The sequence below is a fragment of the Tachysurus vachellii genome, chromosome 1 (genome assembly GCF_030014155.1).
Source record: "Tachysurus vachellii isolate PV-2020 chromosome 1, HZAU_Pvac_v1, whole genome shotgun sequence".
NCBI lineage: Eukaryota > Metazoa > Chordata > Actinopteri > Siluriformes > Bagridae > Tachysurus > Tachysurus vachellii.
In genome coordinates, this window is record NC_083460.1 from 10,073,348 (window position 1) to 10,095,184 (window position 21,837).

The 21,837-nt window shown below is 40.0% G+C and overlaps 1 protein-coding gene across 1 annotated transcript in view; it reads right to left on the bottom strand.

The window, feature by feature from the left end:
* Window positions 1-9,412: 9,412 nt before the first annotated feature.
* LOC132846833 (cullin-3-like) overlaps window positions 9,413-21,837 on the bottom strand; it is a 29,312-nt gene continuing 16,887 nt past the window's right edge. Inside the window, exons 6-16 of the mRNA XM_060871579.1 lie at window positions 21,497-21,725; window positions 21,235-21,380; window positions 17,959-18,135; window positions 16,605-16,775; window positions 13,258-13,365; window positions 12,741-12,865; window positions 12,308-12,404; window positions 11,762-11,896; window positions 10,597-10,783; window positions 10,036-10,181; window positions 9,413-9,847 (exon numbers count right to left, since the gene is read on the bottom strand). Coding sequence (XP_060727562.1) covers window positions 9,716-9,847; window positions 10,036-10,181; window positions 10,597-10,783; window positions 11,762-11,896; window positions 12,308-12,404; window positions 12,741-12,865; window positions 13,258-13,365; window positions 16,605-16,775; window positions 17,959-18,135; window positions 21,235-21,380; window positions 21,497-21,725 — 1,653 coding nt within the window. The 3' untranslated portion in view covers window positions 9,413-9,715. The remainder of the gene's footprint in view (window positions 9,848-10,035; window positions 10,182-10,596; window positions 10,784-11,761; window positions 11,897-12,307; window positions 12,405-12,740; window positions 12,866-13,257; window positions 13,366-16,604; window positions 16,776-17,958; window positions 18,136-21,234; window positions 21,381-21,496; window positions 21,726-21,837) is intronic.

Below are 21,837 nucleotides of genomic sequence, written 5' to 3' on the forward strand. Positions count from 1 at the left end.
CATCTGTCTTTTCAACCGGATCCTGACAAAGTCCATCAGGATGATAATGTAATAATGAAACCAGTGCTACACATAGGGAAGTGTGTTATGATGTCATTTCACAATATCAGTATCTCATCATTCTGCCTTCTCAATCCAGCAGAACTATCACTCTGTGCATGTGTGTGTGTGTGAATGTGTGTGTTTACTGCCACAGCACTTGATCTGATGTATTGTGGAATTAAATGTCTGCAGTGAGGTAAACATAGTGCAGAGACAGATTCAATACAAAGTCTGTTAATGTATCCTATTTCATGTGCACTCCTGTAGTCATGTCTATGAGAAACCAGCTGTGTGTGTGTTAATTAGAATGAATGGATCGCTTTGTCTTCGTTAACTAAATTAAGATGTTAATGCAGAGTAAAACAGAACACCTCAGAGTGTGACATGCTTTCTCTTTAGTTTTCATTATTTTTGGAATAAGGATGGATGTGAAAAGGCTTCAAAATACTTTATGACTAAAGATCTGGAAGTGCCAGTGGCAATGAAAGGTTTTGTTTGGTTATTAAATAGCTATTTAATCAAAGCAGAACACAGTTGAACACGCCGGATAATGCTTAAGAAAGAATGATATTCATTTACCCAAGCAGAAGGTAAAACAAACCTGGAATCCTGCACCTACAGAACATACGGGAATTTTCTCAAACCATGCGACTGAATAAACAACATTCAGATCCTCTATTTCTGAGATTTATTTTGGGTAGCAGTAATAACACAGAAGTCTGGAAAGGGATTAGATGCCAAATCTATCGAAACGACAATCAACGTATTCTCAAATCCAAGAGCAAAGGGTCATTTTTAAAAAAAAAACTCTTGAAACCTCCAGGTCTTGTCAGTTAATCCACACTCACATTCCTTCTTCATTTATAATTAAACATTTCTCTTGTTCCTAGTTTTACTGCAGCAATTTGACAACATGCTTTAAAATGAATCATTGGATATTAAACTGAATAAGATGAAATGGTTAAAGAGCCGAGAGGAAACAAAATCCTTGGTTAGCTTGTCTCTTGTTTCACACTGCTCATACTTTACCCAGGGTTACCAATTATTCATTCATTCATTTATTTTCTACCGCTTATCTGAACTTCTCAGGTCTCGGGTCACGTCACTGGGCATCAAGGCAGGATACACCCTGGACGGAGTGCCAACCCATCACAGGGCACACACACACTCGTGTTACCAATTACTCCTGGCTATTTCTATTCTGTATCACACTGTACATTCCTCCTCCTCCTCCTCCTCCTCCTCCTTTCCATATTTACCATGTCAACAACCATGAAGGGATGAAAATAGTGTGTGATTTAACTGCTTTAAATAATCACAACGTCACCATGTAAATCCTCCTCGGTTGTTTTAAGCCTCCTGAGAACACAGAGGCAAAAAACATAGAGGAAACACAGAGGAGCAAATTATATTTAAATGTCCATGAAACATCTCTGATTGACTTTCTCTCTCCATGAGAAGTTTGCAGGTTTCTTTGTCAGAGGAAATGACCAATATTGTGTTATGGTATGTGTAGCAGTAGCTCAGTAATTACGATTAAGAAGGTGATTATTAATCCGTGTCGTCTTCTGCTGTTCTCCGGACCTACCTGACCCATCCTGATACCCTGCTTCTTCTTGGAGTCTCATCACTTGGAGGACGCTCACTGTTGATGAGGATACTCCACACGGACAGACCAAAGATACACGAGATGGTGTGGATGGTGCCCTTTACAGACCATGATGGCGGCATTGGACTGTAAAATGGTATGAAGTTTTAGAACCCTGATGAGGATGAGCTCCTTTTCAGGTCTGGTTTCTCTTACGGTTTCTTCCTAACACCACCTCTTGCTCATTAGGGACAAATTTATTCATTTAAAATGTTCTGTTAAGCTGCTTACTGACAAGATATCCACTGTTAGCTTCATAAATAAAATTGAATAGAATTAAATTAGGAGGTTGTGAATTCAAATCCCAGGACCACAAGTGAGCCACTGTCTTGTTAATGAACAAGGCTTTATTTCACATACAGTATATTGTCATTATAATGATTTTTTTTTAATGGAAAAGTTTATCTTAAGATTATTTGTTCAATTCAATTCAATTTATTTGTATAGCGCTTTTAACAATTTCCCATTGTCTCAAAGCAGCTTTACAGAAGTATGGAAACAGAAGAGGGGGGCACGGTGGCTTAGTGGTTAGCACGTTCGCCTCACATCTCCAGGGTTGGGGGTTCGATTCCCGCCTCCGCCTTGTGTGTGTGGAGTTTGCATGTTCTCCCCGTGCCTCGGGGGCTTCCTCCGGGTACTCCAGTTTCCTCCCCCGGTCCAAAGACATGCATGGTAGGTTGATTGGCATCTCTGGAAAATTGTCCGTAGTGTGTGATTGCGTGAGTGAATGAGAGTGTGTGTGTGTGCCCTGCGATGGGTTGGCACTCCGTCCAGGGTGTATCCTGCCTTGATGCCCAATGACGCCTGAGATAGGCACAGGCTCGCCGTGACCCGAGGTAGTTCGGATAAGCGGTAGAAAATGAGTGAGTCAGAGAGTGAATGGAAACAGAAGAGAGAGAAAAATAAATAAATCTATAATAAAAGAAGAAAAAATAAGAATATAAATAAATGTATGTATACAATTAAGGTTTAAAATTAATTAAAAACACATTAACTTAAAATTTAAAATACTATATATCTATCCCTATCCCTAATGAGCAAGCCAGAGACAAGGAAGAACTCCTTGAGATGATATGAGGAAGAAACCTTGAGACGAACCAGGTTCAGAAGGGAACCCATCCTCATTTGGATGACACTCTACAGTAAATAGTGTACATTTAAACAATGTCCTTTCTACAAAAGTTTATAATAGTGCAACCGAGAGCTCCTGAGGAACTAGTGGGTCATCGTAAACTCTGAGTTCAGCACAGACCTGATTGATGATAAAGACCAGACCATACAGCTGACTGACACAACATTGGTTCAAAAAGAAGGTATGACAGTCTCTGAGCGGCTTCATCCACAACAATCCCATTAGTCAATTTTTGGACATTATAATGATGTAACAATATCATCATATATTCAATGCTGGAATGACCTGGTTCAAAAAGACCATCCTTCCCCCCTCCCCATTTTAGAATTTCTACATCCAACTTACTGGATCTGTTCGAGACAAGCAAGAAGACTAGTCTTCTGGAAGGAGTAGTCCTGTCTCAGTTTTCTGATAAGAGACATGATGAATTCCACCGATTACCAGAAGAGCTCGTGTGCATCTGCATCCAAGAAGAGTTGAGAAATTACAACATAAATATAGAGATAAGTCATATTTGAGCTGAGGGGGTCATACTTCTACAAAAACAAATAAAACTGAACCAAAGCTGAAAAATCTCACACTAAACCAAGCACAACTGGAAATTGAGAAATAATTCTAAATGACTTTAAAAGCAAAAACATGTGCCACAGTATTTCCTCCTCCATCTTAGATCAGTAACACTGGATATATGCTGAATAAGAGAAAACACCAACACTATGTGGATAAGATACACACAGTATATCCAATCACATAATATACAACAGAAAATACATCACACAAAATCAACGAAGTCTTTAACACTTGAGTACAGATCAGATGCACAAGGTTGTATTGGGATGTATTATGTGTACGTCTGGCTAAAGAGATAAGTCTTTAATCTACATTAAACTTGGATCTGTTGAATTTGTTCAGGTGTGTGTTATATGCTCTCATCTTTTTGTCAAGTGTTTAATTGCTGGAGAACAGCATAGAGCCCGAAAGTGGTGAATAATAGCTTAGTCAGAAATGATGGTATGGTAACACAAACCAAGCAGTAAATCTTTAATGACTTAGTCGGTCAGTATCTGTAGTAAAAGCCTGAAAAGCATCACAAAAGATGAATGCTACAGCTTGGTGATGTCACTAAGTATTTACTTAAGACTATCCGTTCCAGTATTATTGCTCACCAAAGAATTGGGTGCTCTGCCACCAAAGGTGCTATGTTCTAAATTATTATTATATTTTTTTTAAACACATCTGGATGTAAATAACAGGACATAAAAGCTGCAATTCTGATCTACTGTCTCTTAATCATCTTCTGATCCTAATATCTTCACTGTATAACCAAAACAAAGTCAACCTGCCTCATCATTCCAATACTTTCGGCGAAGTCTCTCTTTCTCTCTCGCTACCTAAAGTACTGCTACGCATTTTTGTGACGTGTATCTTAAAATAAAAGCTGTGTCTGAGTAATGAATTAGGCATAAAATGAGTCACATGACAAAAAATAGGATGCATAACAGCAACAACGTTAGATAGAGAATTAAAAAGAGACTGCTTTTTTCCCCCCCACCTCAAAGCTCAGAGGGCAGGAAGCATTAATATGAAGAGAATATTGCTACTTTTTACTTTCTATCAATCACTATAACGAGGTAAAATACCCTGCTGCCCATTTAGATGTGCTAAATGTGAGAGAAGGAACAGCTTCTTTTCCGCTCCAGGCAGTTGCCAAGCAACAGGTGGCCTAGAAAGCCAGAGGGTAACTGCTGGATATCACAGAGTAATGATGATGACCTTTAGCCAAACACTCGCTCTCAACCGTTCTCTGTGAAAGCTGAACGATCACAGCATCTGTGGATGTACATGTTGCCCTTCTTTAGAGGCAGCAAATCAGTGCTTGGGTGATGGGAAGGGAGGCAGCATAGTGGTTAGCATGTTTGCCTCCCACTTCAGGGAGTGTGTGTGTTCTCCCCATGCTTCCCTGTGTGAGATAAGCAGTACAGGAAAGGAATGCTTACAGTTTTTTTTATTCATCTGCAATCCTTTTCCCTTTATTTAACATTTCCATGTATGGTGTCTCTGTAGTTCTGGCAGTACTGACAGAATCCCAATTACACATCATTAGAATAACAAACATTTAATTGACACTTTATGTCCTAGTAAATCTAACGCGTTTTTTTCAGAGATCCGTCCGACTTCAGTTTGTTCACGTTCGTCTCTGAATCGGATTAATTTTGTTTACTCACTGAGACTTAAAATCACACACTCACTCAGATGAGTCTGGTTCCTCTCATGATTTCTTACTCATACCGTCTCAGGAGTTTTTCTTTAAAACTCTTGCCCCAGGCTTACTCCTTAAGGATAAAATTCATTTTCAACTTTGCTATTTTTATTCTGAATTTTTATATTTACTCTTTAAAAACACCCAGTTTGGTAGGTTCAGAGACTCCACAAACAATAGATATGAGGTCAGAAAGTATCTTGGATAGGACCACTTGGTGGGTGCCAAGTGCAAAGTCGTCTTGCTCCTGTTTTATACTTTTCTCTTTCATATAAGTGTTTTCCTTTTTTTTTAGGGAAGTTTTTTCTTCAATTTGTTACTCGGGTCAAAATGTCTTCAAGGTATGTTGTAAAGAATTTTATATACTGTATAATGACTTTTTCCAAATAAGAAAAAAGAAAAAAGAATAAAAGAAAAACTTCTTCCGCATCCTGGGAACACCATCACAAAGGACCTTCGGTGGGTGATGCACATTGACTCTTTAATTAAAAAAGCGCACCAGCAGTTGTACTTCCTATGGCAGCTAATGAAGTTCAGCCTACCAAAGATGATGGTGGTGCACTTCTACGTTCAGAGTCTATATTAACCCCCTACATAACCGCTCGGTACGTTGCTGCCATTACCAGGGACAAAAGCAGACTGCAGAATGTCATCCGCTCTGCTGGAAAGACAATTGGCTGCAATTTGCCACCTGTTCAGGATCCTGGGCAGTTAAGATTGTGGCTCTCTCACCCTCTCCACAACATTTTCAGAGCACTCCCCTCCTGCAGAAGACTGTGATCCATCAAGACAAAAACCTCACATTTCCTTCCATCAGCAACCGGCCTCATTAACAATATGCAGGACTCACCATGGTCTCTTATCTGCAGACCCATTTACATTTACATTTACAGCATTTAGCAGATGCTCTTATCCAGAGCAACTTACATTTTATCTCTTTTTTTTTCTTTCTAATTTTTATACAACTGAGCAATTGAGGGTTAAAGGCCTTGTTCAGGGGCCCAGCAGTGGCAGCTTGGCGGACGTAGGAATCGAACTCACAACCTTCCGATTGGTAGTCCAATACCTTAACCACTAGGCTACCACATCCCTCAGACCCCCTTAGTTGTGTTCATACAGTATGCATTACATTAACGCACACGCCTCAGACATCCACACTGCACCTGCCTGCACCTTTCCTTGCTACCTTTTCCATCTGCACTGAATGTAGCATTTGTAATTTAATGTTTGCACTGGTTCACTTTTTATACAATATTATACTGCACTACTACCAACGTACCAAGGCAAATTCCTCATACATATAAAAACCCACTGTACTTGGTAAGAAAGCTAATTCTGATTAAAAGAGTCTTTTAAGATTCCGACATCACCGGATGTGATTCAGATCAGAGAGCAGCATTAACTCACCTGCTGCCCTCGGCGTTGACGCGCAGCGTCCGGCAAGAAGTCTGAGTCTTCACAGAGCAGCTGGGAATCCTCACCATTTATCTAACCCTAACCCTAACCGCCAAACACCGGCGCCCTGACGCCTGCTCAAGATGGCTTACAATCATGATTCAAGCTCCTTTGACTCAACTCACTGCTCAGTGATGTTTTCTCTGCTCTGAGACCCGTAATTCAAAAAAAGGTGTGGATGTACAGTATGTGAACGTTAACTACACACAGTAATGGTCTAGTAGGAGTGGAACTGAAAAGTACCGCAATTCTACTCTATAGCCATGAGTCATGTAGCCATCTTAATGAACCTTTTTTCATATTTGCTATAGTGACACACCATATTATTTATTTTAATTAGCATTTTCTTAAAAGAAAAAACGACACTAATCGAACAGAAATGATAACAGTTTCAGATATTTTAAACACAAAGGGATCTTGGAACGATTGCATATGCAACTCAAATGTCAGCATTCTAACATGCTGCAAACATAAAAACAACTAAGACAAATGACTTGAAGCTTAAAAAGAAATCATCTGCTGTACAGACGATTAAGAAGATGACATTTAAAAGTCAGCTTTTACAGGATGTGGAGGGAATCAGGTGCATTCTGCTCTCATCAGAACTCTGTGCAGTAAAATCTGTTCACTGTAAGGAACCGAATTAAAGGTAAATGCTTCACTGTGTGTGTTCAAAGGATTTGTGTTGATCTGATCCCGAATTTGTTGAGGGATACAACAGATACAGGTCTCTCATCAACCCCAGCCAGACATTGTGTGTGGATTTACTGTTAAATCGTCTCTGTGTGCCATGCCGTGATCAAAAGATGTCCATGCTTAGCTCCTGGTGGTTCACTTGAAACAGACACATCTGTAATGATTAACAGAAGAAAAGAGGAAAAAAATGAAGGTTAATTTATTCATTCTTTGCTGCTAAATGAATAATTATTAGTAATACCACTTACATGACAACATTCTGCTGTGCACACTGTAAGCTTATGTACTTATCAGGCATCATATTAAAACCATTGAGAGGCAAAGTGAATAAGATTATCTTGTTACAGTGGCACCTGTCATGGGGTTGGTTATATTAGACATAAAATGAACAGTCAGCTCTTGAAGGTGATGTGTTGTGGAAAAAAATTGGGCAGGTGTAAAGTAAAGGCCTGAAGAACTCTGACAACTCTGGAGGATGTGGTAGCTTAGTTTTTAAGGTCTTGGATTACTGATCGGAAAATCCCAGGTCCACCAAGTTACCATCGCTGGGCCCCTGAGCAAGGCCCTTAATTGCTCAGTTGACAAAATGTAAGTCACTGTATGAAATGAATAGTGAAGGAAATGACAAGAGCCAACAGTGTGATCTCTAGACAAGAGGTCAGGACGTCTCAGAAACAGCAGGTCTCGTGTTCTGGGAATGCTGATTGGTGTACCATAACAAGTTCTCTTTGTGATGTGAGAAAAAAAATAACTATATATATATATAAAAATTACTCTAAAATATTAAACAACTGTTATGACTTTTAAACACAAAACATCCAACTATTAGGAAATGAAAAAAAAAAAAACCCAAAATAATTTAAATAAATATACACTCAATAGACATGTAAATTATATAAAAGTTTTCCATTCAACGGTATCTTTGTGTAAGTAGTAAACAGGTGTAAAGAGACGTCTTACCAGCCGACTTGATCCAAAACTCATTACAAGTTAGGGTCAAATCTCATTAGTCGGATTGTTCAAGTATTTATGGGTTTGCTGCACTTTTCCATATCCTTGTAAAGTAAATGGGAATAAATAGTAAGTAGGAAATACTATCAGTACATTTTCATTTTTCTCAGAAGCTTACTGTTTCAACAACGATCATGTGTTTGTGACTAACAGAAAGCTTCAGTGATACAAACATTAGTTCAGTTCATGTTGCTATTTCATTTAAAGGTAGGGTCTCCGTTGTTTGAAAGCCAATGTTGACATATAAAATCACCAAAACAAACACGCCCCTAACCCAAATGGGTCCCACCCCTGTATTGATAGCTCCGCCCACACATACATACGTAACCCAGGCAACTAATGGAAAGAAATGTGTCTATCATAGCTGAAGGGAAGAACAATACTACTGCAGATAAACAAACAAGCAAAAATGACACACAAGCATAATCATGCAAAGGACGGCATATATTAGTTCTGTGAAACAAAGCAAAACCAACGTTACTCACCTATCGAGAAGGACAAAAGAAACCTCGGCGTCTTAAGTAAAGTTGGCCGCATATTCACAGATTGGAGTTTCCCGAGTCAATAACTCCTGAGCTAAACGTTGTTACTACACAAAACGCGATTGTAGCTGCGTCTCTACATTACTACGATAGAAAAGAGGTGTTATTTGTGTAGTAACAGCGTTTAGCTCAGGAGTTATTGACTCGGGAAACTCCAATATGTGAATATGCGCCAACTTCCTGCTCCTTCAGTTCTCTCCGGCGCTGGAAAGCTGATCCTATATTAACACGGGTCCTACTTCTTGCCTTATCGTAAGGCTTTCTTTGCTTTCTTTCTTTGTTTTTATCCTCCATGTCAATGTTAAAACCTCTTTCTGCTAATGTCACACATGCGCACTGAACACTCTCTCCGCCGCATATTGACAAGACACGCCCCTTTCTGCTCATTGGCTACACATTAGTTTTGTATTTGTTTGGTTTGTTTTGTTCGTCCCGAATCAGTTTTCTGAAGCATTTCTCAAACAACAGAGACCCTACCTTTAAATCCACTGGCTTACTGCTGAAACCTCAAAAACACAGCAAAGGTTTTGATATTAACCTTTTTATTTAATTTTTTTTGTCATTTCTTTTCTTTCCTTTTTTTTTTTTTTTTTTTTTTTTTTTAAAAATAATGAAAAAACATTGCGTGCTTCATTCACATTTTCCAGAGGGATACGATTCCTTTTCCTTTGAACGCCAGTTTGTTCACAGAAAAACCAGTGAAAAGCTTGAAGCTGGATCCATCCGTGGCTGAGATCCGTAACAGAAGTGCAAATGGTGGCCTAATCAAAACATCCACAACATTTCTAATGGATTTTTTCTTTTAATTCTGTTTGCTGTTAATTTCCGATCCTTTGTGTTTGTTTTCATTTGTTCAAAATGTATCTGTTAAAATGAATCTCCCAGTCCATATGTAGTCTCCCCACACACACTTCTGTTTGTGTCCATATCTATGCCACATAAGTGTACACTTTGCGATCCTCTGGTGTTCGTGCCAAATATTCTCTTTCTATAAGTCCTTCGATTCTCTTTTTAATCACCACTGGACTAGGGAGGAACCGTGCCCTTAACTGCTGAGTCACCTGATGAAAGAAAAAAAAAACAAATCTGACCGTGAGTAATACAAATAAAAACAAAAAGCAACAATACATCATAGCAAAGTTCTGCCTAATAATTATTCAGGATGAATTTTCCACTGATGAAAATGAATACAGATGACTTCCAGTACTAAATGTATGGTGTAAAGATGTATGGTTAGTGAAACGCGTACCTCTGCTACAAGGACATTGTGCTGCATCTTCTTTCTGGATTTCATGATGCGTACTATTGCTGCCTCGATTTCATGTTTCCGGTCGTCGTCCACTTTCTGCCGTGTCTCTTTTCTCTCGAGGTCACACTCCCCCTGTTTAGCGGCGACTGAAGCACAAAACGTAATTACAAGTGTGTTAAAAATAACCATACAGCATGACATAAAAAAAAAATGGATTAATGCATAAGTTGCTTAATTTAACTTGTCCACCTCATCACAATCATCAGGAGCTAAATGTCTTACAGAGCTGCCAATAATAGTGGCCTTTTTCTCCACCCTTCGCCTAAACTGTAGCTGATAAGACTATTAGTTGCAAGCCAGTGCTGCTACCTTTTTTGTGTCTTACTTTCATGTCAGTTTTTTTTTTGGTGATTATGAACCTCTGAGAGTTAAGACACATAATGACAGATCAGACTTCTTAACAGGAATCGTCTGAGAAATGTGGAAGAAAGCTCTGAAAGTGAACCGCCTCGTCAGCGTCCCCTTTCCTCCAGTACTGACAGAAGAGTGGAATTGCTCTACCTGTCTGGATTTTCACTCTATGGAGTTTGGAGGTAAACTGGTTGTTGACTGTAAACATGTGGCCGTTCTCAATCTCTTTGCTCTTTGGCTCCTTGGTAAGCACTCGCTGTGTTGGTTTTCCACACGCCAGAGACTGCAATGCTCGTAGCAGCTCCCGCTCTGGGATATCTGTCTCTTGCTGGATCTCCTACAGTGGATCACAGTATCAACTTAAATTGTGGCCAATAATACACATAGACCTAGTAAGTTAATACATTAAATTACTACTGCTGCTACAGCTACTGCTAATACGACTTCTACCACTTTAACTGCTGTCTCTACTACTGCTAATACTACAGTACTTCTACTACTGTTACGTCCACTACTCTTACTGCTACTTCTACTACTGTTACTTCTACTTCTGTTACTGCTACTACTGTTACTGCTACTTCTACTACTGTTGCTTCTACTTCTGTTACTACTGCTACTTCTGTTACTGCTGCTACGTCTACTACTGCTACTACTGTTACAGCTACTACGTCTACTACTGCTGCTTCTGTTACTGCTACTACTGTTACAGCTACTTCTGTTACTGCTGCTACGTCTACTACTGCTACTTCTGTTACTGCTGCTACGTCTACTACTGCTACTTCTGTTACTGCTACTACTGTTACTGCTGCTACGTCTACTACTGCTACTTCTGTTACTGCTACTTCTGTTACTGCTGCTACGTCTACTACTGCTACTACTGTTACAGCTACTACGTCTACTACTGCTACTTCTGTTACTGCTACTTCTGTTACTGCTACTACTGTTACTGCTGCTACTGTTACTTCAACTACTGTTGCGTCTACTTCTGTTACTGCTGCTACTACTGTTACAGCTACTTCTGTTACTGCTGCTACGTCTACTACTGCTACCTCTGTTACTGCTGCTACTGTTACTGCTACTACTGTTACTGCTGCTACGTCTACTACTGCTACTTTTGTTACTGCTACTTCTGTTACGTTTACTTCTGTTACTGCTGCTACTGCTACTTCTGTTACTGCTACAGCTACTTCTGTTACTGCTGCTACTTCTACTACTGTTACTGCAGCTTCTATTACTTTTACTGCTATGTCTACTGCTGCAGCTGCAAATAATAATATGTTGAGAATAAACGCAGTAAACGTGAGCACTGTTGTACCTCAAAAGTGCACTTTTCTCTGCTGTTGAAGAGCATGAGGATGGTCATCTGGAAGGTGGACACCTGTAGTATGTGCTTCCTTGTGTTGGAGCCTGTTACCTGTGCACCTCCTACACCCACCTCTGAGCCATCCTTCTACAGAGATACAGAACAAAACAGAGCATGTCAGACACACAGCTAGAATTGCAACCACTAACAAACCTTTAAAGATGTTTAGGCCTAACAGAGGCATTTATATAGTAGGCTTAAATTTAGGCTTTAAACATAATATGCATTAAATTACTACCAACACATTAAAAAAAAAAAACTAGAAACTAGGTTTGTACTGTAATAGCCCTAGTAGCTGATTTTATTTTGTCCACTACACTGCAGATTGTCATTGTACAGTAGTTATATGTTCATGAACAAACCTTCAGGTTCTACAGTATATTTTCTAAGCATTTGTATATGTTAGGGTCCTTTTTCTGTGATATCTTACAAAGTTAATAAACTTTTTGATTATATCATGGAGCAGTATTGCGCACTTTATAGCACACTGTGCGTTACCTTTTTCACAGGCCCACAGAAAGTAGCATTGAGGTCTGCTGAGCCCATGTGGTGCTGCAGTGTGAGCTGCCGTCCGCTGTGTTTGGCCAAGTAAAACCTGTAATACACAGTTCACACGGTTCACGCACAAGCTTTGATCCCTTTATACCCCATTCTGCAAATGGAAGCAATGTTTTACACACTTGATTCAATAGCTTGAAACTTGATCGGCTTGCTCCTTAAGTGAGGAGTTCAGTGAGGTCATTTACAGCAAAGAAAACACCAAGCATCAGATAAAGCTTTATGCTGCATACAGCACCATGTAGGTGAAGTTCTTTAAGGAAAAAATGGCATGTTTTAAATTTTCCTGCCACCCGATTACATCAACTATCACGAGGAGCAAAACGACTGTCGTGAAGTCTGCAAGTCAGGGTTTTGAACCTGCATGTCGTACCGTCTAAAGACCTCGAAGGCATGCCGAGGGGAGTGAGGGATGTTGCATTTGGGTGTAGCTGACTGTGTAGGCCAGTATCCTGTAGTCAGGACTCTCACGGTGAGATCAACACCACCTAGAGATACCTGAGACAAAGAGAATCCACATACACACCTTAATTACTGCTGGACCAACACTTTGTACAGGACGATCGCATCATTTTTGGAGCATGTGTGACATAGCAATCAAATGTAGACATGATTTTCTGACCCAGCTGGACTAACTACAGTACTTTTTGGCAAATAATCGCATTAGCTGTTTTAGTTGTTTATTTGTGTGTGTGTGTTTCTGTACATGATTCTGCTGTTATAGCATTTCTGAAATGAAAGGAAAACCACCTTGAAACACATTCAGTGTTTATATTGAGATATCAGTGACACACTTAGAGCTTATAATATGGTGATAATCTGTTGCTTGGTGTTGTACTGGATATGCTGAATGGTTTAGTGGTTATGAACTGGTGGTGGTGGTTTCTTACCCCAGTGGACTGCAGGTGCTGCCGGAACTCGTCCATGGTGGTGTTAGAGATGCTTATGTCCCTGAACATGCCTTCTAGTTTAGAGGTGAACTGACAACCACACTCTGTCTGCAGCACAGAAATCATCAGCATGTAATTAACGGTTTATTAAGAGTAGAAGAGCTGAAACCATGAAACTAAAATGCAGGGAGAAAAAAGCTTCAACATTCAACAATTTAGGTTTCTTTAGGTTGTTATTCATACAATCACTTCTAACATTGCTGGGCCACCATCTAGATATGGATATTAAATCAATTTAAAACTCTTAAACAGATCTGACAGACTAACAGGCAATAATGCCTGAAGAAATGGAAAAAATAAAAATGCTTATCTGCCCCTGAAAGTAACTCTCAAGTTCTGTGCAAGTCTTAATGATTTGCTTGTAAAGGCAACTTGTGGCCTGTAACCTGCTATTTGTGTGTTTCACACTTGCTCTGGCTGCTGGTGAAAGTGTGCAATGTTCGTTTTCATGGCAACAGCCAATGTACAGACATCTCGGCACATTAGGCTGCTTTTTCCTGTAGTGTCATTATACAGCTAGTCAAATTCTCCTGTTTTTGCTATGCAGTGATGCTTCGAGATACGAGTTTAATTCGTTCCGTGACTTTGCTCGTATCTCAAATTGCTCGTATCTCAAAACAATTTTCCCCGTTTAAATGAATTGAAATCCCATTAATCCGTTATGGCTCGCAAAATTCCACTCCAGTTGTTTTGTTTATGTGTTTTGAATATGAAAAATGTACAGTACCTGTATTTATAAATGACAAATATTGTATAAAAACATACAGTAATAAAAGAGAATGTTAAAAAAAAAAAATGGTTTTACTTTACGGAAGATGCGCACGGAGGTTGAGGGAGGAGTAAACAGGAGGAATTTTGTCTCGTACGTACACTTTCGCTTTCGTTCACTTACTCGCTACTGTACACTCTTAATGCTAAATGGAACTTAACTAAACTTCACTAAAATTAACGAACTTAAATCAAGCATCACGTTAGTTCTGGCAGGCCACGTCGTCAAGCGTGCACCAGCTGTTAATCAGCTGTCCACGACACGCACCAATCCTGTTACGACATCCATATTACCCGACCATTTAAATTCCCATTCATTGAGCCACTCTAGCGCTTCGCTGCTGCCGTGATCTAAACTCCCTCCTCCAACCCCGACTCCACCATGCCGGAACCCGTGTTCGTTGTACCAGTTTACGTCATAAATATCCACATATTTTTCTCTCTCTCTCCCTTTCTCTCTAATTATTTAATTATATATTTATCCATTCATTCATTTATTACTTTCCAAAAACGCGTAAGCGAGCATATCTAATACTATGCATGATTAGTGGTTCTGTTATATGAGGGGTTTATTCTATTTTCTAGTCGCTGCTCTCCGCGCTCTGACCATGCATGCGCACGGACGGGCGCGTGGATTTTTGTCCAGAACAGAACCAAACCTCCAACACTAACTGTATGCGTATCATCTAATAAATTCTCTTTTGACAAAGTGGTCCTGACAGAACTGAAATTCTCTTAACTTAACTGAACTTAATTGCTACAATTTCTGTTTTCTTTACATTAATTTTGCTTAATTTTCTTCATCGCTTTTCTCTTCACTTGTTTTTGCCTTTTTTGTCACTCTTTCCTCACTAACATCTGCCGGTCGTTTTAATAAAAACCTGTCCGGTCGGCATATCGGATGCGATGAAGTCGCACAAGTTACATTTTTTTAACGGATCCAAAGCTCAAAACGGATCCGAAAATTATGGATCCGCAGATGGTCGGCACCTCACGCAGCGCCTTTGCGACTCTCCATAGGAAATGAATGACTTCCGTTTTATCGACCGTCATTTGTCATGTGCAGTGGAAAGGCGGCTTTAACCGAGTGAGACGCGGGAAGCTGAGGCAAGGGAAATAGAGCACACGTGGTTGTTGGGGATCTTTGTTTCGGCTGCGGCGGCTCGGATGCTCGTATCTCAAAAATCTGTGCGTATATTAAGACAAAAATTTGGTCGGATCACAGCTCGTATCTCAAAAAATCTGTATGTCAAAGCCCTCGTATCTCGAGGCATCACTGTATACTGAAGTCATTAGGGCTTAGATGAATATAAGAGAATAATTCAGAACAAGTACATCTAGATGTGCTAAACAACTTGGTATACGGCACCTTTAACGCCATGTTTAAAGAGTTAGAATTAAAGTCTTACAGTAAATAATGAATATCTTGCTTTGACTAACTGCATCAAGCCGGTGACTCAATGACATCACTGAACTATTTACATTCTGCTTCCATGATGCTTTTCCAGGCTTGTACTGCTGCTTCTCTTGGCTGTTGTTTGTTTTGGGTGTCTTCTGTTCAGGAGGTGTAATGCCACTATTTCCCCTGAAGAAGTCCTCTGTTGTGTTGGCAGTATGTTTTGGATCATTGACTTGCAGCAGGATAAAGCTCATCACGTTTAGATTCAGAGCCGGACTGTTTCTGTAGACCTCTGGATTTGTTCTGCTGTTAACACCATGAGTTACGTCATCAATAAAGATTAGTGAACCTGTTCCGAAAGCACCATGCAAGCCCAAGCCATGACACTACATCCACTGAGCTTGACAGATGAGCGTGTATGTTTTGGATCATCAGCAGATCCTTTCTTTCTCCACACTTTGGCCTTTCCATCACTTTAGTAGAGGTTAATAATCTACTAAATGGCCTCAATGATTTGAAAAGTCATCTTCAACAGTGATTTGTGATACAGTAAAACAATAGTTTTTTTGGCTAAAAGCTTGTGCACTTCCTGAGTTTTGCTCTTTTCTCTGCTTCAAAATAGCTTGCTTTTCTTCCATGTCCATTTCTTCATGTTTTTAGGTTTTTAACATGAATTGCAGCCTTCGAAAGAGAAAGCCTTGGCTCAAAGCAAGAGCAGAAGTTTAATTAATGAATTATTAAGAACGATTAACTATATGATTAATTATTTTGACAGAGCACACGGCTGAATATTTGTGTGTGGGAGAATAAGGATGGGTTCAATCAAAAGTTTTCATGTCCTAATTTGTTTAACACATCTAGATCAGAAAAAGCTAAGAAAAAGAAAACTACAACTTTCTTATGCTCATCTTTTGAATATAACCTTCTTCCATTTAAGTAACTAGTAAAATGGCCAATTAACAAGTGATAGATGACCACTGAAGTACGGCAGCTGCGCTTTAAAGTTTAATGATGGAAAAAATAAATAAATAAATAAATACTTAACAAAAAAGAACAGCAGAATGTAAGAGAGAAAAGAGTGGAAGAGAGTATAAAAGAGGGAGCACTGAGAGCCTCATACCTTAAGCTTGAAGATCATATTTTTTTCGGAGTCGTCTGAGACGCTCTTATTAGTGAGAAGCCTTCTGGCCAAGTGCTGTTTGTAGTAACGCTCAAAAACATCTTTCTCCTGCATGAACCGGAAGAGCACCATAGACTTGTCCAGGATGCCCTCGACCTCCTGCTCAGTCAGCTACAAACCATCAAATAACACGTGCATTCATTGTGTGCACAATATTACAGAAACTTAAATCAACAAAATACTTCTATTAATACAGCACCTCTGATAACAGTAAGTACGGTAAAGTAAATAACCACTCTGTACAAACATGCTCTCAGAATGCACAGTGAGGAAAACAAAGGTGGATGAGCTACTGCAGCAGAAGGCAACACCACCACTCCTGTCGGCTTCAGCACACGCTACGTACAAACTCGCCCTGGCTGCTGCTCACTAACCGGATCAGCCTCATAGAGTAAAACCCTGTGTACATCTGACCATCACACCCATATACACAAGCCGGCCACGACTGAGGTGTCCTTGAGCAAGGCACCCCCCCCCCCGGGTGTGTGTTCACGCTGTGTGTGTGCACTTTGGATGGGTTAAACGCAGAGAACAAATTCTGAGTATGGGTCACCATACTTAGCCGTATGTCACGTCACTATTGCCACAAAGCTGGAAGCACACAATTGCATAGGACTTTCTATGCTGTAGCTTTACGATTTCCTTTCAGTGGCACTAAAAGACCCAAACGTGTTCAAGCATGACTATTCTTTAAGCTCCATGAAGACATGGTTTGCCGAGGTAGAACTTCTCGATTGGACTGCACAGAACCCGGACCTCAACTTTAATCCGAATACCTGTGGGATAAACTGGAACGCTGAAACCCAGGCCTCCTCTCCATACATTAATTCCTGACCTCATTACTTTTCCCTTAGTCACACTCCAAAATCTAGCAGAAAGCCTTCCCAGAAGAGTGGAAGATATTATTACAGCACAGGGTGACTAAATCTGTGTTAACTCTCACGCCTTTAGAATGGACAAATATGGGTGGAATAAGTATCTCTCATTATTTTTTTGGGATTCCATTCCTACAACTGGATATCTGACTAAAAGAAAAGAACACAAGTGTAATTCATTCTTCCAGGTAATTTAAGCTGGAGGTCACCAAATTAACGGACCATAGATTTCAAAACACACTTTCTGTGATGCGCTCCAACCAAAACCTGCATGCGAAGAAGAGAATTCCACTGTGCTAGAATGTATATGTTGCAATAATAGTAATAATAAAGTTTTCTATGCCACAATTTCATTTCTAGGACCATCAGGACAAATATAAACATATTTAAATAACCTCAAATAGTAAGAAACAACATACTCCTTTGACTCCTTTCTTCAGCTTGTCGTCAATGAAGAGCGACAGGTACTCGGGTGATCGGGAGTTGAGGTGCAAGAAGTACTCGAATTCTCTGGCGATGGTCTGTTTAAAGAGCCGGTCGTTATTAAATGATTCCTGCAGGAAGTGGTCAAAGCGTGTCTTCAAGTCCAGCAGGCCCTGTGCAACACAAACACAGTGACATTTAGCCACATCATTTATATCTGTTTCTGTCAGTCTAATATTATACTACTGATCTTTTTTCCTTCTTTGTTCCATGTTATGTCACTTAACATATTTAAGTTCCATTACCATCTGTTGAAGAATTAAACTTTAATAATTATAAATAATACTTGTGGCAACTGCTATGACTAAACCAAGGTGCTTTAGTGTTCTTGGATTATGCATTACTTTTATCTGCTTTAACTGATAAAAGTCAAATAAATAAATGGCAATTTTAAGGCCATTTATAGTAGAATTGAATGGAACCTTTTTCAGATTGTACATTCAACTAAATCATGTTTAGTCAGAAGATCGCTTAAGTTCAAATATCAAAAGGGTATAGGATTAAATGCATAATCCCATAGATCATTCTACATATGAATATCTTTATCTTTTTAATGCATGCGAGCAAGATGCTCTTCTTGCCGGTTTTGCAGTGGGGAGATTTATTTAAGCCCTGCTTTCATACTGGTGTCTGTATTCTCCCTTGCCTCAGAAGCAAGGTAAGCAAAAAAGTCACTCGCAAACAACTTCAGTCTGTAATGCTGCATCCACTGTGTGCATTTTGTCCATCTGAGATAAATTAGCATTCTAAATTCACTTCATCGTTTCAGTTCAGTGTACTACTGTCCAAGGTACTGAAAGTTTAGAACTTTTCTTTTCTGTAGTCTAACCTAAGTGCTCCTAACTCCAAGACAATAGCCTGAGCTACATATCAGGTCATGGATTTAATGACCTGAAAGAAATTTTGGTCCAGCATTGATGTTCTTTTAGCTGCTCCCTGTTCAGGGTCACCACAGCAGATCACATGGTCCGCATATTAGATTTGGCACAGATTTTACGCCGGATGCCCTTCCTGATGCAACCCTCCCATTTTTTTCCAGACTTGGGACAAGAGATGTAACGCTTCAGTGTCTGGATTAGCTCCTGAACACAAGCAGCCGCAATGAGCGCGCGGGAGGCGGCTGGACCACCAGGAAGCTAAAATTTTGATCCACCATTTCAGTGTCAAATTGTATAATAGGTTATAAACTGGGACAAACACAATTGATCAGAAAATCAGATCAGTTCTTGTCTAGAGTCTGAGGTTACCTGTAGTGCATCTCTGTCTAATACAAACACTACAATTACCTCATATATAATAACTGCTCATGCATCCCAGTCCTAGTAAACTGGACTAAAGCTAAACTCTTCAAACGTTCCACATGCTTAACATTAAGTTGAATTTTTTAACATCCTCACAATGAAGTGAGATAATTTACTGCCACGTTTAACTAGCTAAGTAACAGTTTCCTTATGCTACCTCAAAATGGTTAGCTGGCTATGTACCAATGAGGTACAAAGTTCACGAATTCTATGCAGACAAAAGGAAAGAGAGAGAGAGAGAAAGAGAGAGAGAGAGAGAGAGAGAGAGAGAGAGAGAGAGAGAGAGAGAGAGAGAGAGAGAGAGAGAGAGAGAGACAGACAGACAGAGAGACACACACAGACACTCAGAGACAGACAGACAGACAGACAGACAGAGAGAGACACACACAGACAGTCAGAGACAGACAGACTGACAGACAGACAGACAGACAGACAGACAGACAGAGAGACAGAGAGACACACACAGACAGTCAGAGACAGACAGACAGACAGAGAGACAGAGAGACACACACAGACAGTCAGAGACAGACAGACAGACAGACAGACAGACAGAGAGACACACACAGACAGTCAGAGACAGACAGACAGACAGACAGACAGACAGAGAGAGACACACACAGACAGTCAGAGACAGACAGACTGACAGACAGACAGACAGACAGAGAGAGACACACACACAGACAGTCAGAGACAGACAGACTGACAGACAGACAGAGAGAGAGAGAGAGAGACAAAGAGAGAGACAGACAGACAGACAAAGAGAGAGAGAGAGAGAGAGAGAGACAGACAGACAGAGAGAGAGAGGGAGAGAGAGACAGACACAGAGACAGAGAGAGAGAGCTCCAATATTGGATTGTATACCTTGTAGATGTAATTAAAGTTTAATCAGACTTAATTAACTCCCTTCACTGCTTAACCTTTCTCACAAAATTCAAACACTGAATCAAATGAGTTTTCTCATTTTCTACAGACAATGAAGAAAAAAATCAACAGAATTATTTACACATTTGCTGTGACACTGGTTTTATGGTCTTAGTGGTACAGTGTTATACATATTTGACATGACAAGAATAAGTTCACAATAAACATTAATTTTTCCCAGCTCGGTTTATATAATAGTGATGAGAAAAATGGAGTATGAAATGAGCTGACTTACAAAACAATTGTATACCATTTTGTATTCTGTTTGGGGAAATTACCATTACAACCCCTGCCTAAAAAATAAGGGAAAATCTGCTGAACTGAAGCAGACTTGTAAATGAAAATGTAAAGGCAAATATAAAACAAATACTAATGAGGAGCGTGAACAGACGGAGAAGGACAGAAGACAGATGAAGGGATGCGTGATCGTGAACAGAGGGAGACGGTCTGTGTGTCTGCTGATAAACATGTGGTGACGTTCTGAATAATCCATCCGTGTGACCGCACTGGTGATGCGCTGCTGTGTGTATGGAGTTTCTGTGCATGTGCTCTCCGTCTGTGTGGGTTTCCTCCAGGTTCTCTGGTTTCTTCCCTCTTGCTAAAAGCATGTCACTACATTGCCCTTTACTACTTGTACATTTTTCAGGGCTGGAATCATTTAACAGGGTATTTACTAGATGGTGCCGCACGAGTGGCAGCCATATTTTTATTATTATTATCATTCCTTTATTTTTCCTGTTACTTTTATTAATATTGTCTTATATTAGACTTGTTTTTCTTCCTACTGTAAGTCTTTAATATCTGCACTTTAACTGTGAGTTGCTGTGATGAGTGAATTTCCGCACTGTGGATCAATAAAGTTTATCTTATCGTAAGTAACCACGAGAGTTGTATTTACACAAAAAACCCTACCAGCTCTCTGAGCTTATAATGACAAATACTGCCTTTTATCTCAAGCTCAGTGCAGCAGCAGGTTTGAGGGTTGCTTGCCTGTATGTAGTCGACAGGATTCTTGCCCTCTACCTCCTCGGACACCAGCGCTCTCCCCTGTTCTCTCAGATATAGACTCATACACTCACACATTACTTTAGGCCCATCTGCAACCCTGTCGAATAACCTATACATACAGGCCAGATCTGAGAGAGAGAGAGAGAGAGAGACAGAGAAAATGTAAGCAAGCAAGCCATCTTTTTTAAATAATTATTCATTACAACAGATAAGAGCATGGGAATAACACAATCGCTTCCCTCACCTTCTGTCTTTTCGTTTTTCAGCATGTGGACTAGGCCAGAGTTCTCCATCTCCACAATGGTCTTCATGTGCTTGCAGATGAGCTCCCACTCTACAACTTCGAGGATCGACACCTCTGTGGATTTGTCCAGGCAGTACATCACTCGCTCGATCTCTTCGTTTAGCCGTGCCTCTACTTTCCTTATGTACACGCTGGCGCTGTTCTCTGCCAGGAACTTCTGACTCTCCATCTGCAAATACAACAGAAATACACATTAAAAGGTACAAGTCCTTGCTCTTATTAAGTCCATCCATCCCTCCATTCTCTACACCACTTATCCTACTGGGTCAGGGGGAACCTGG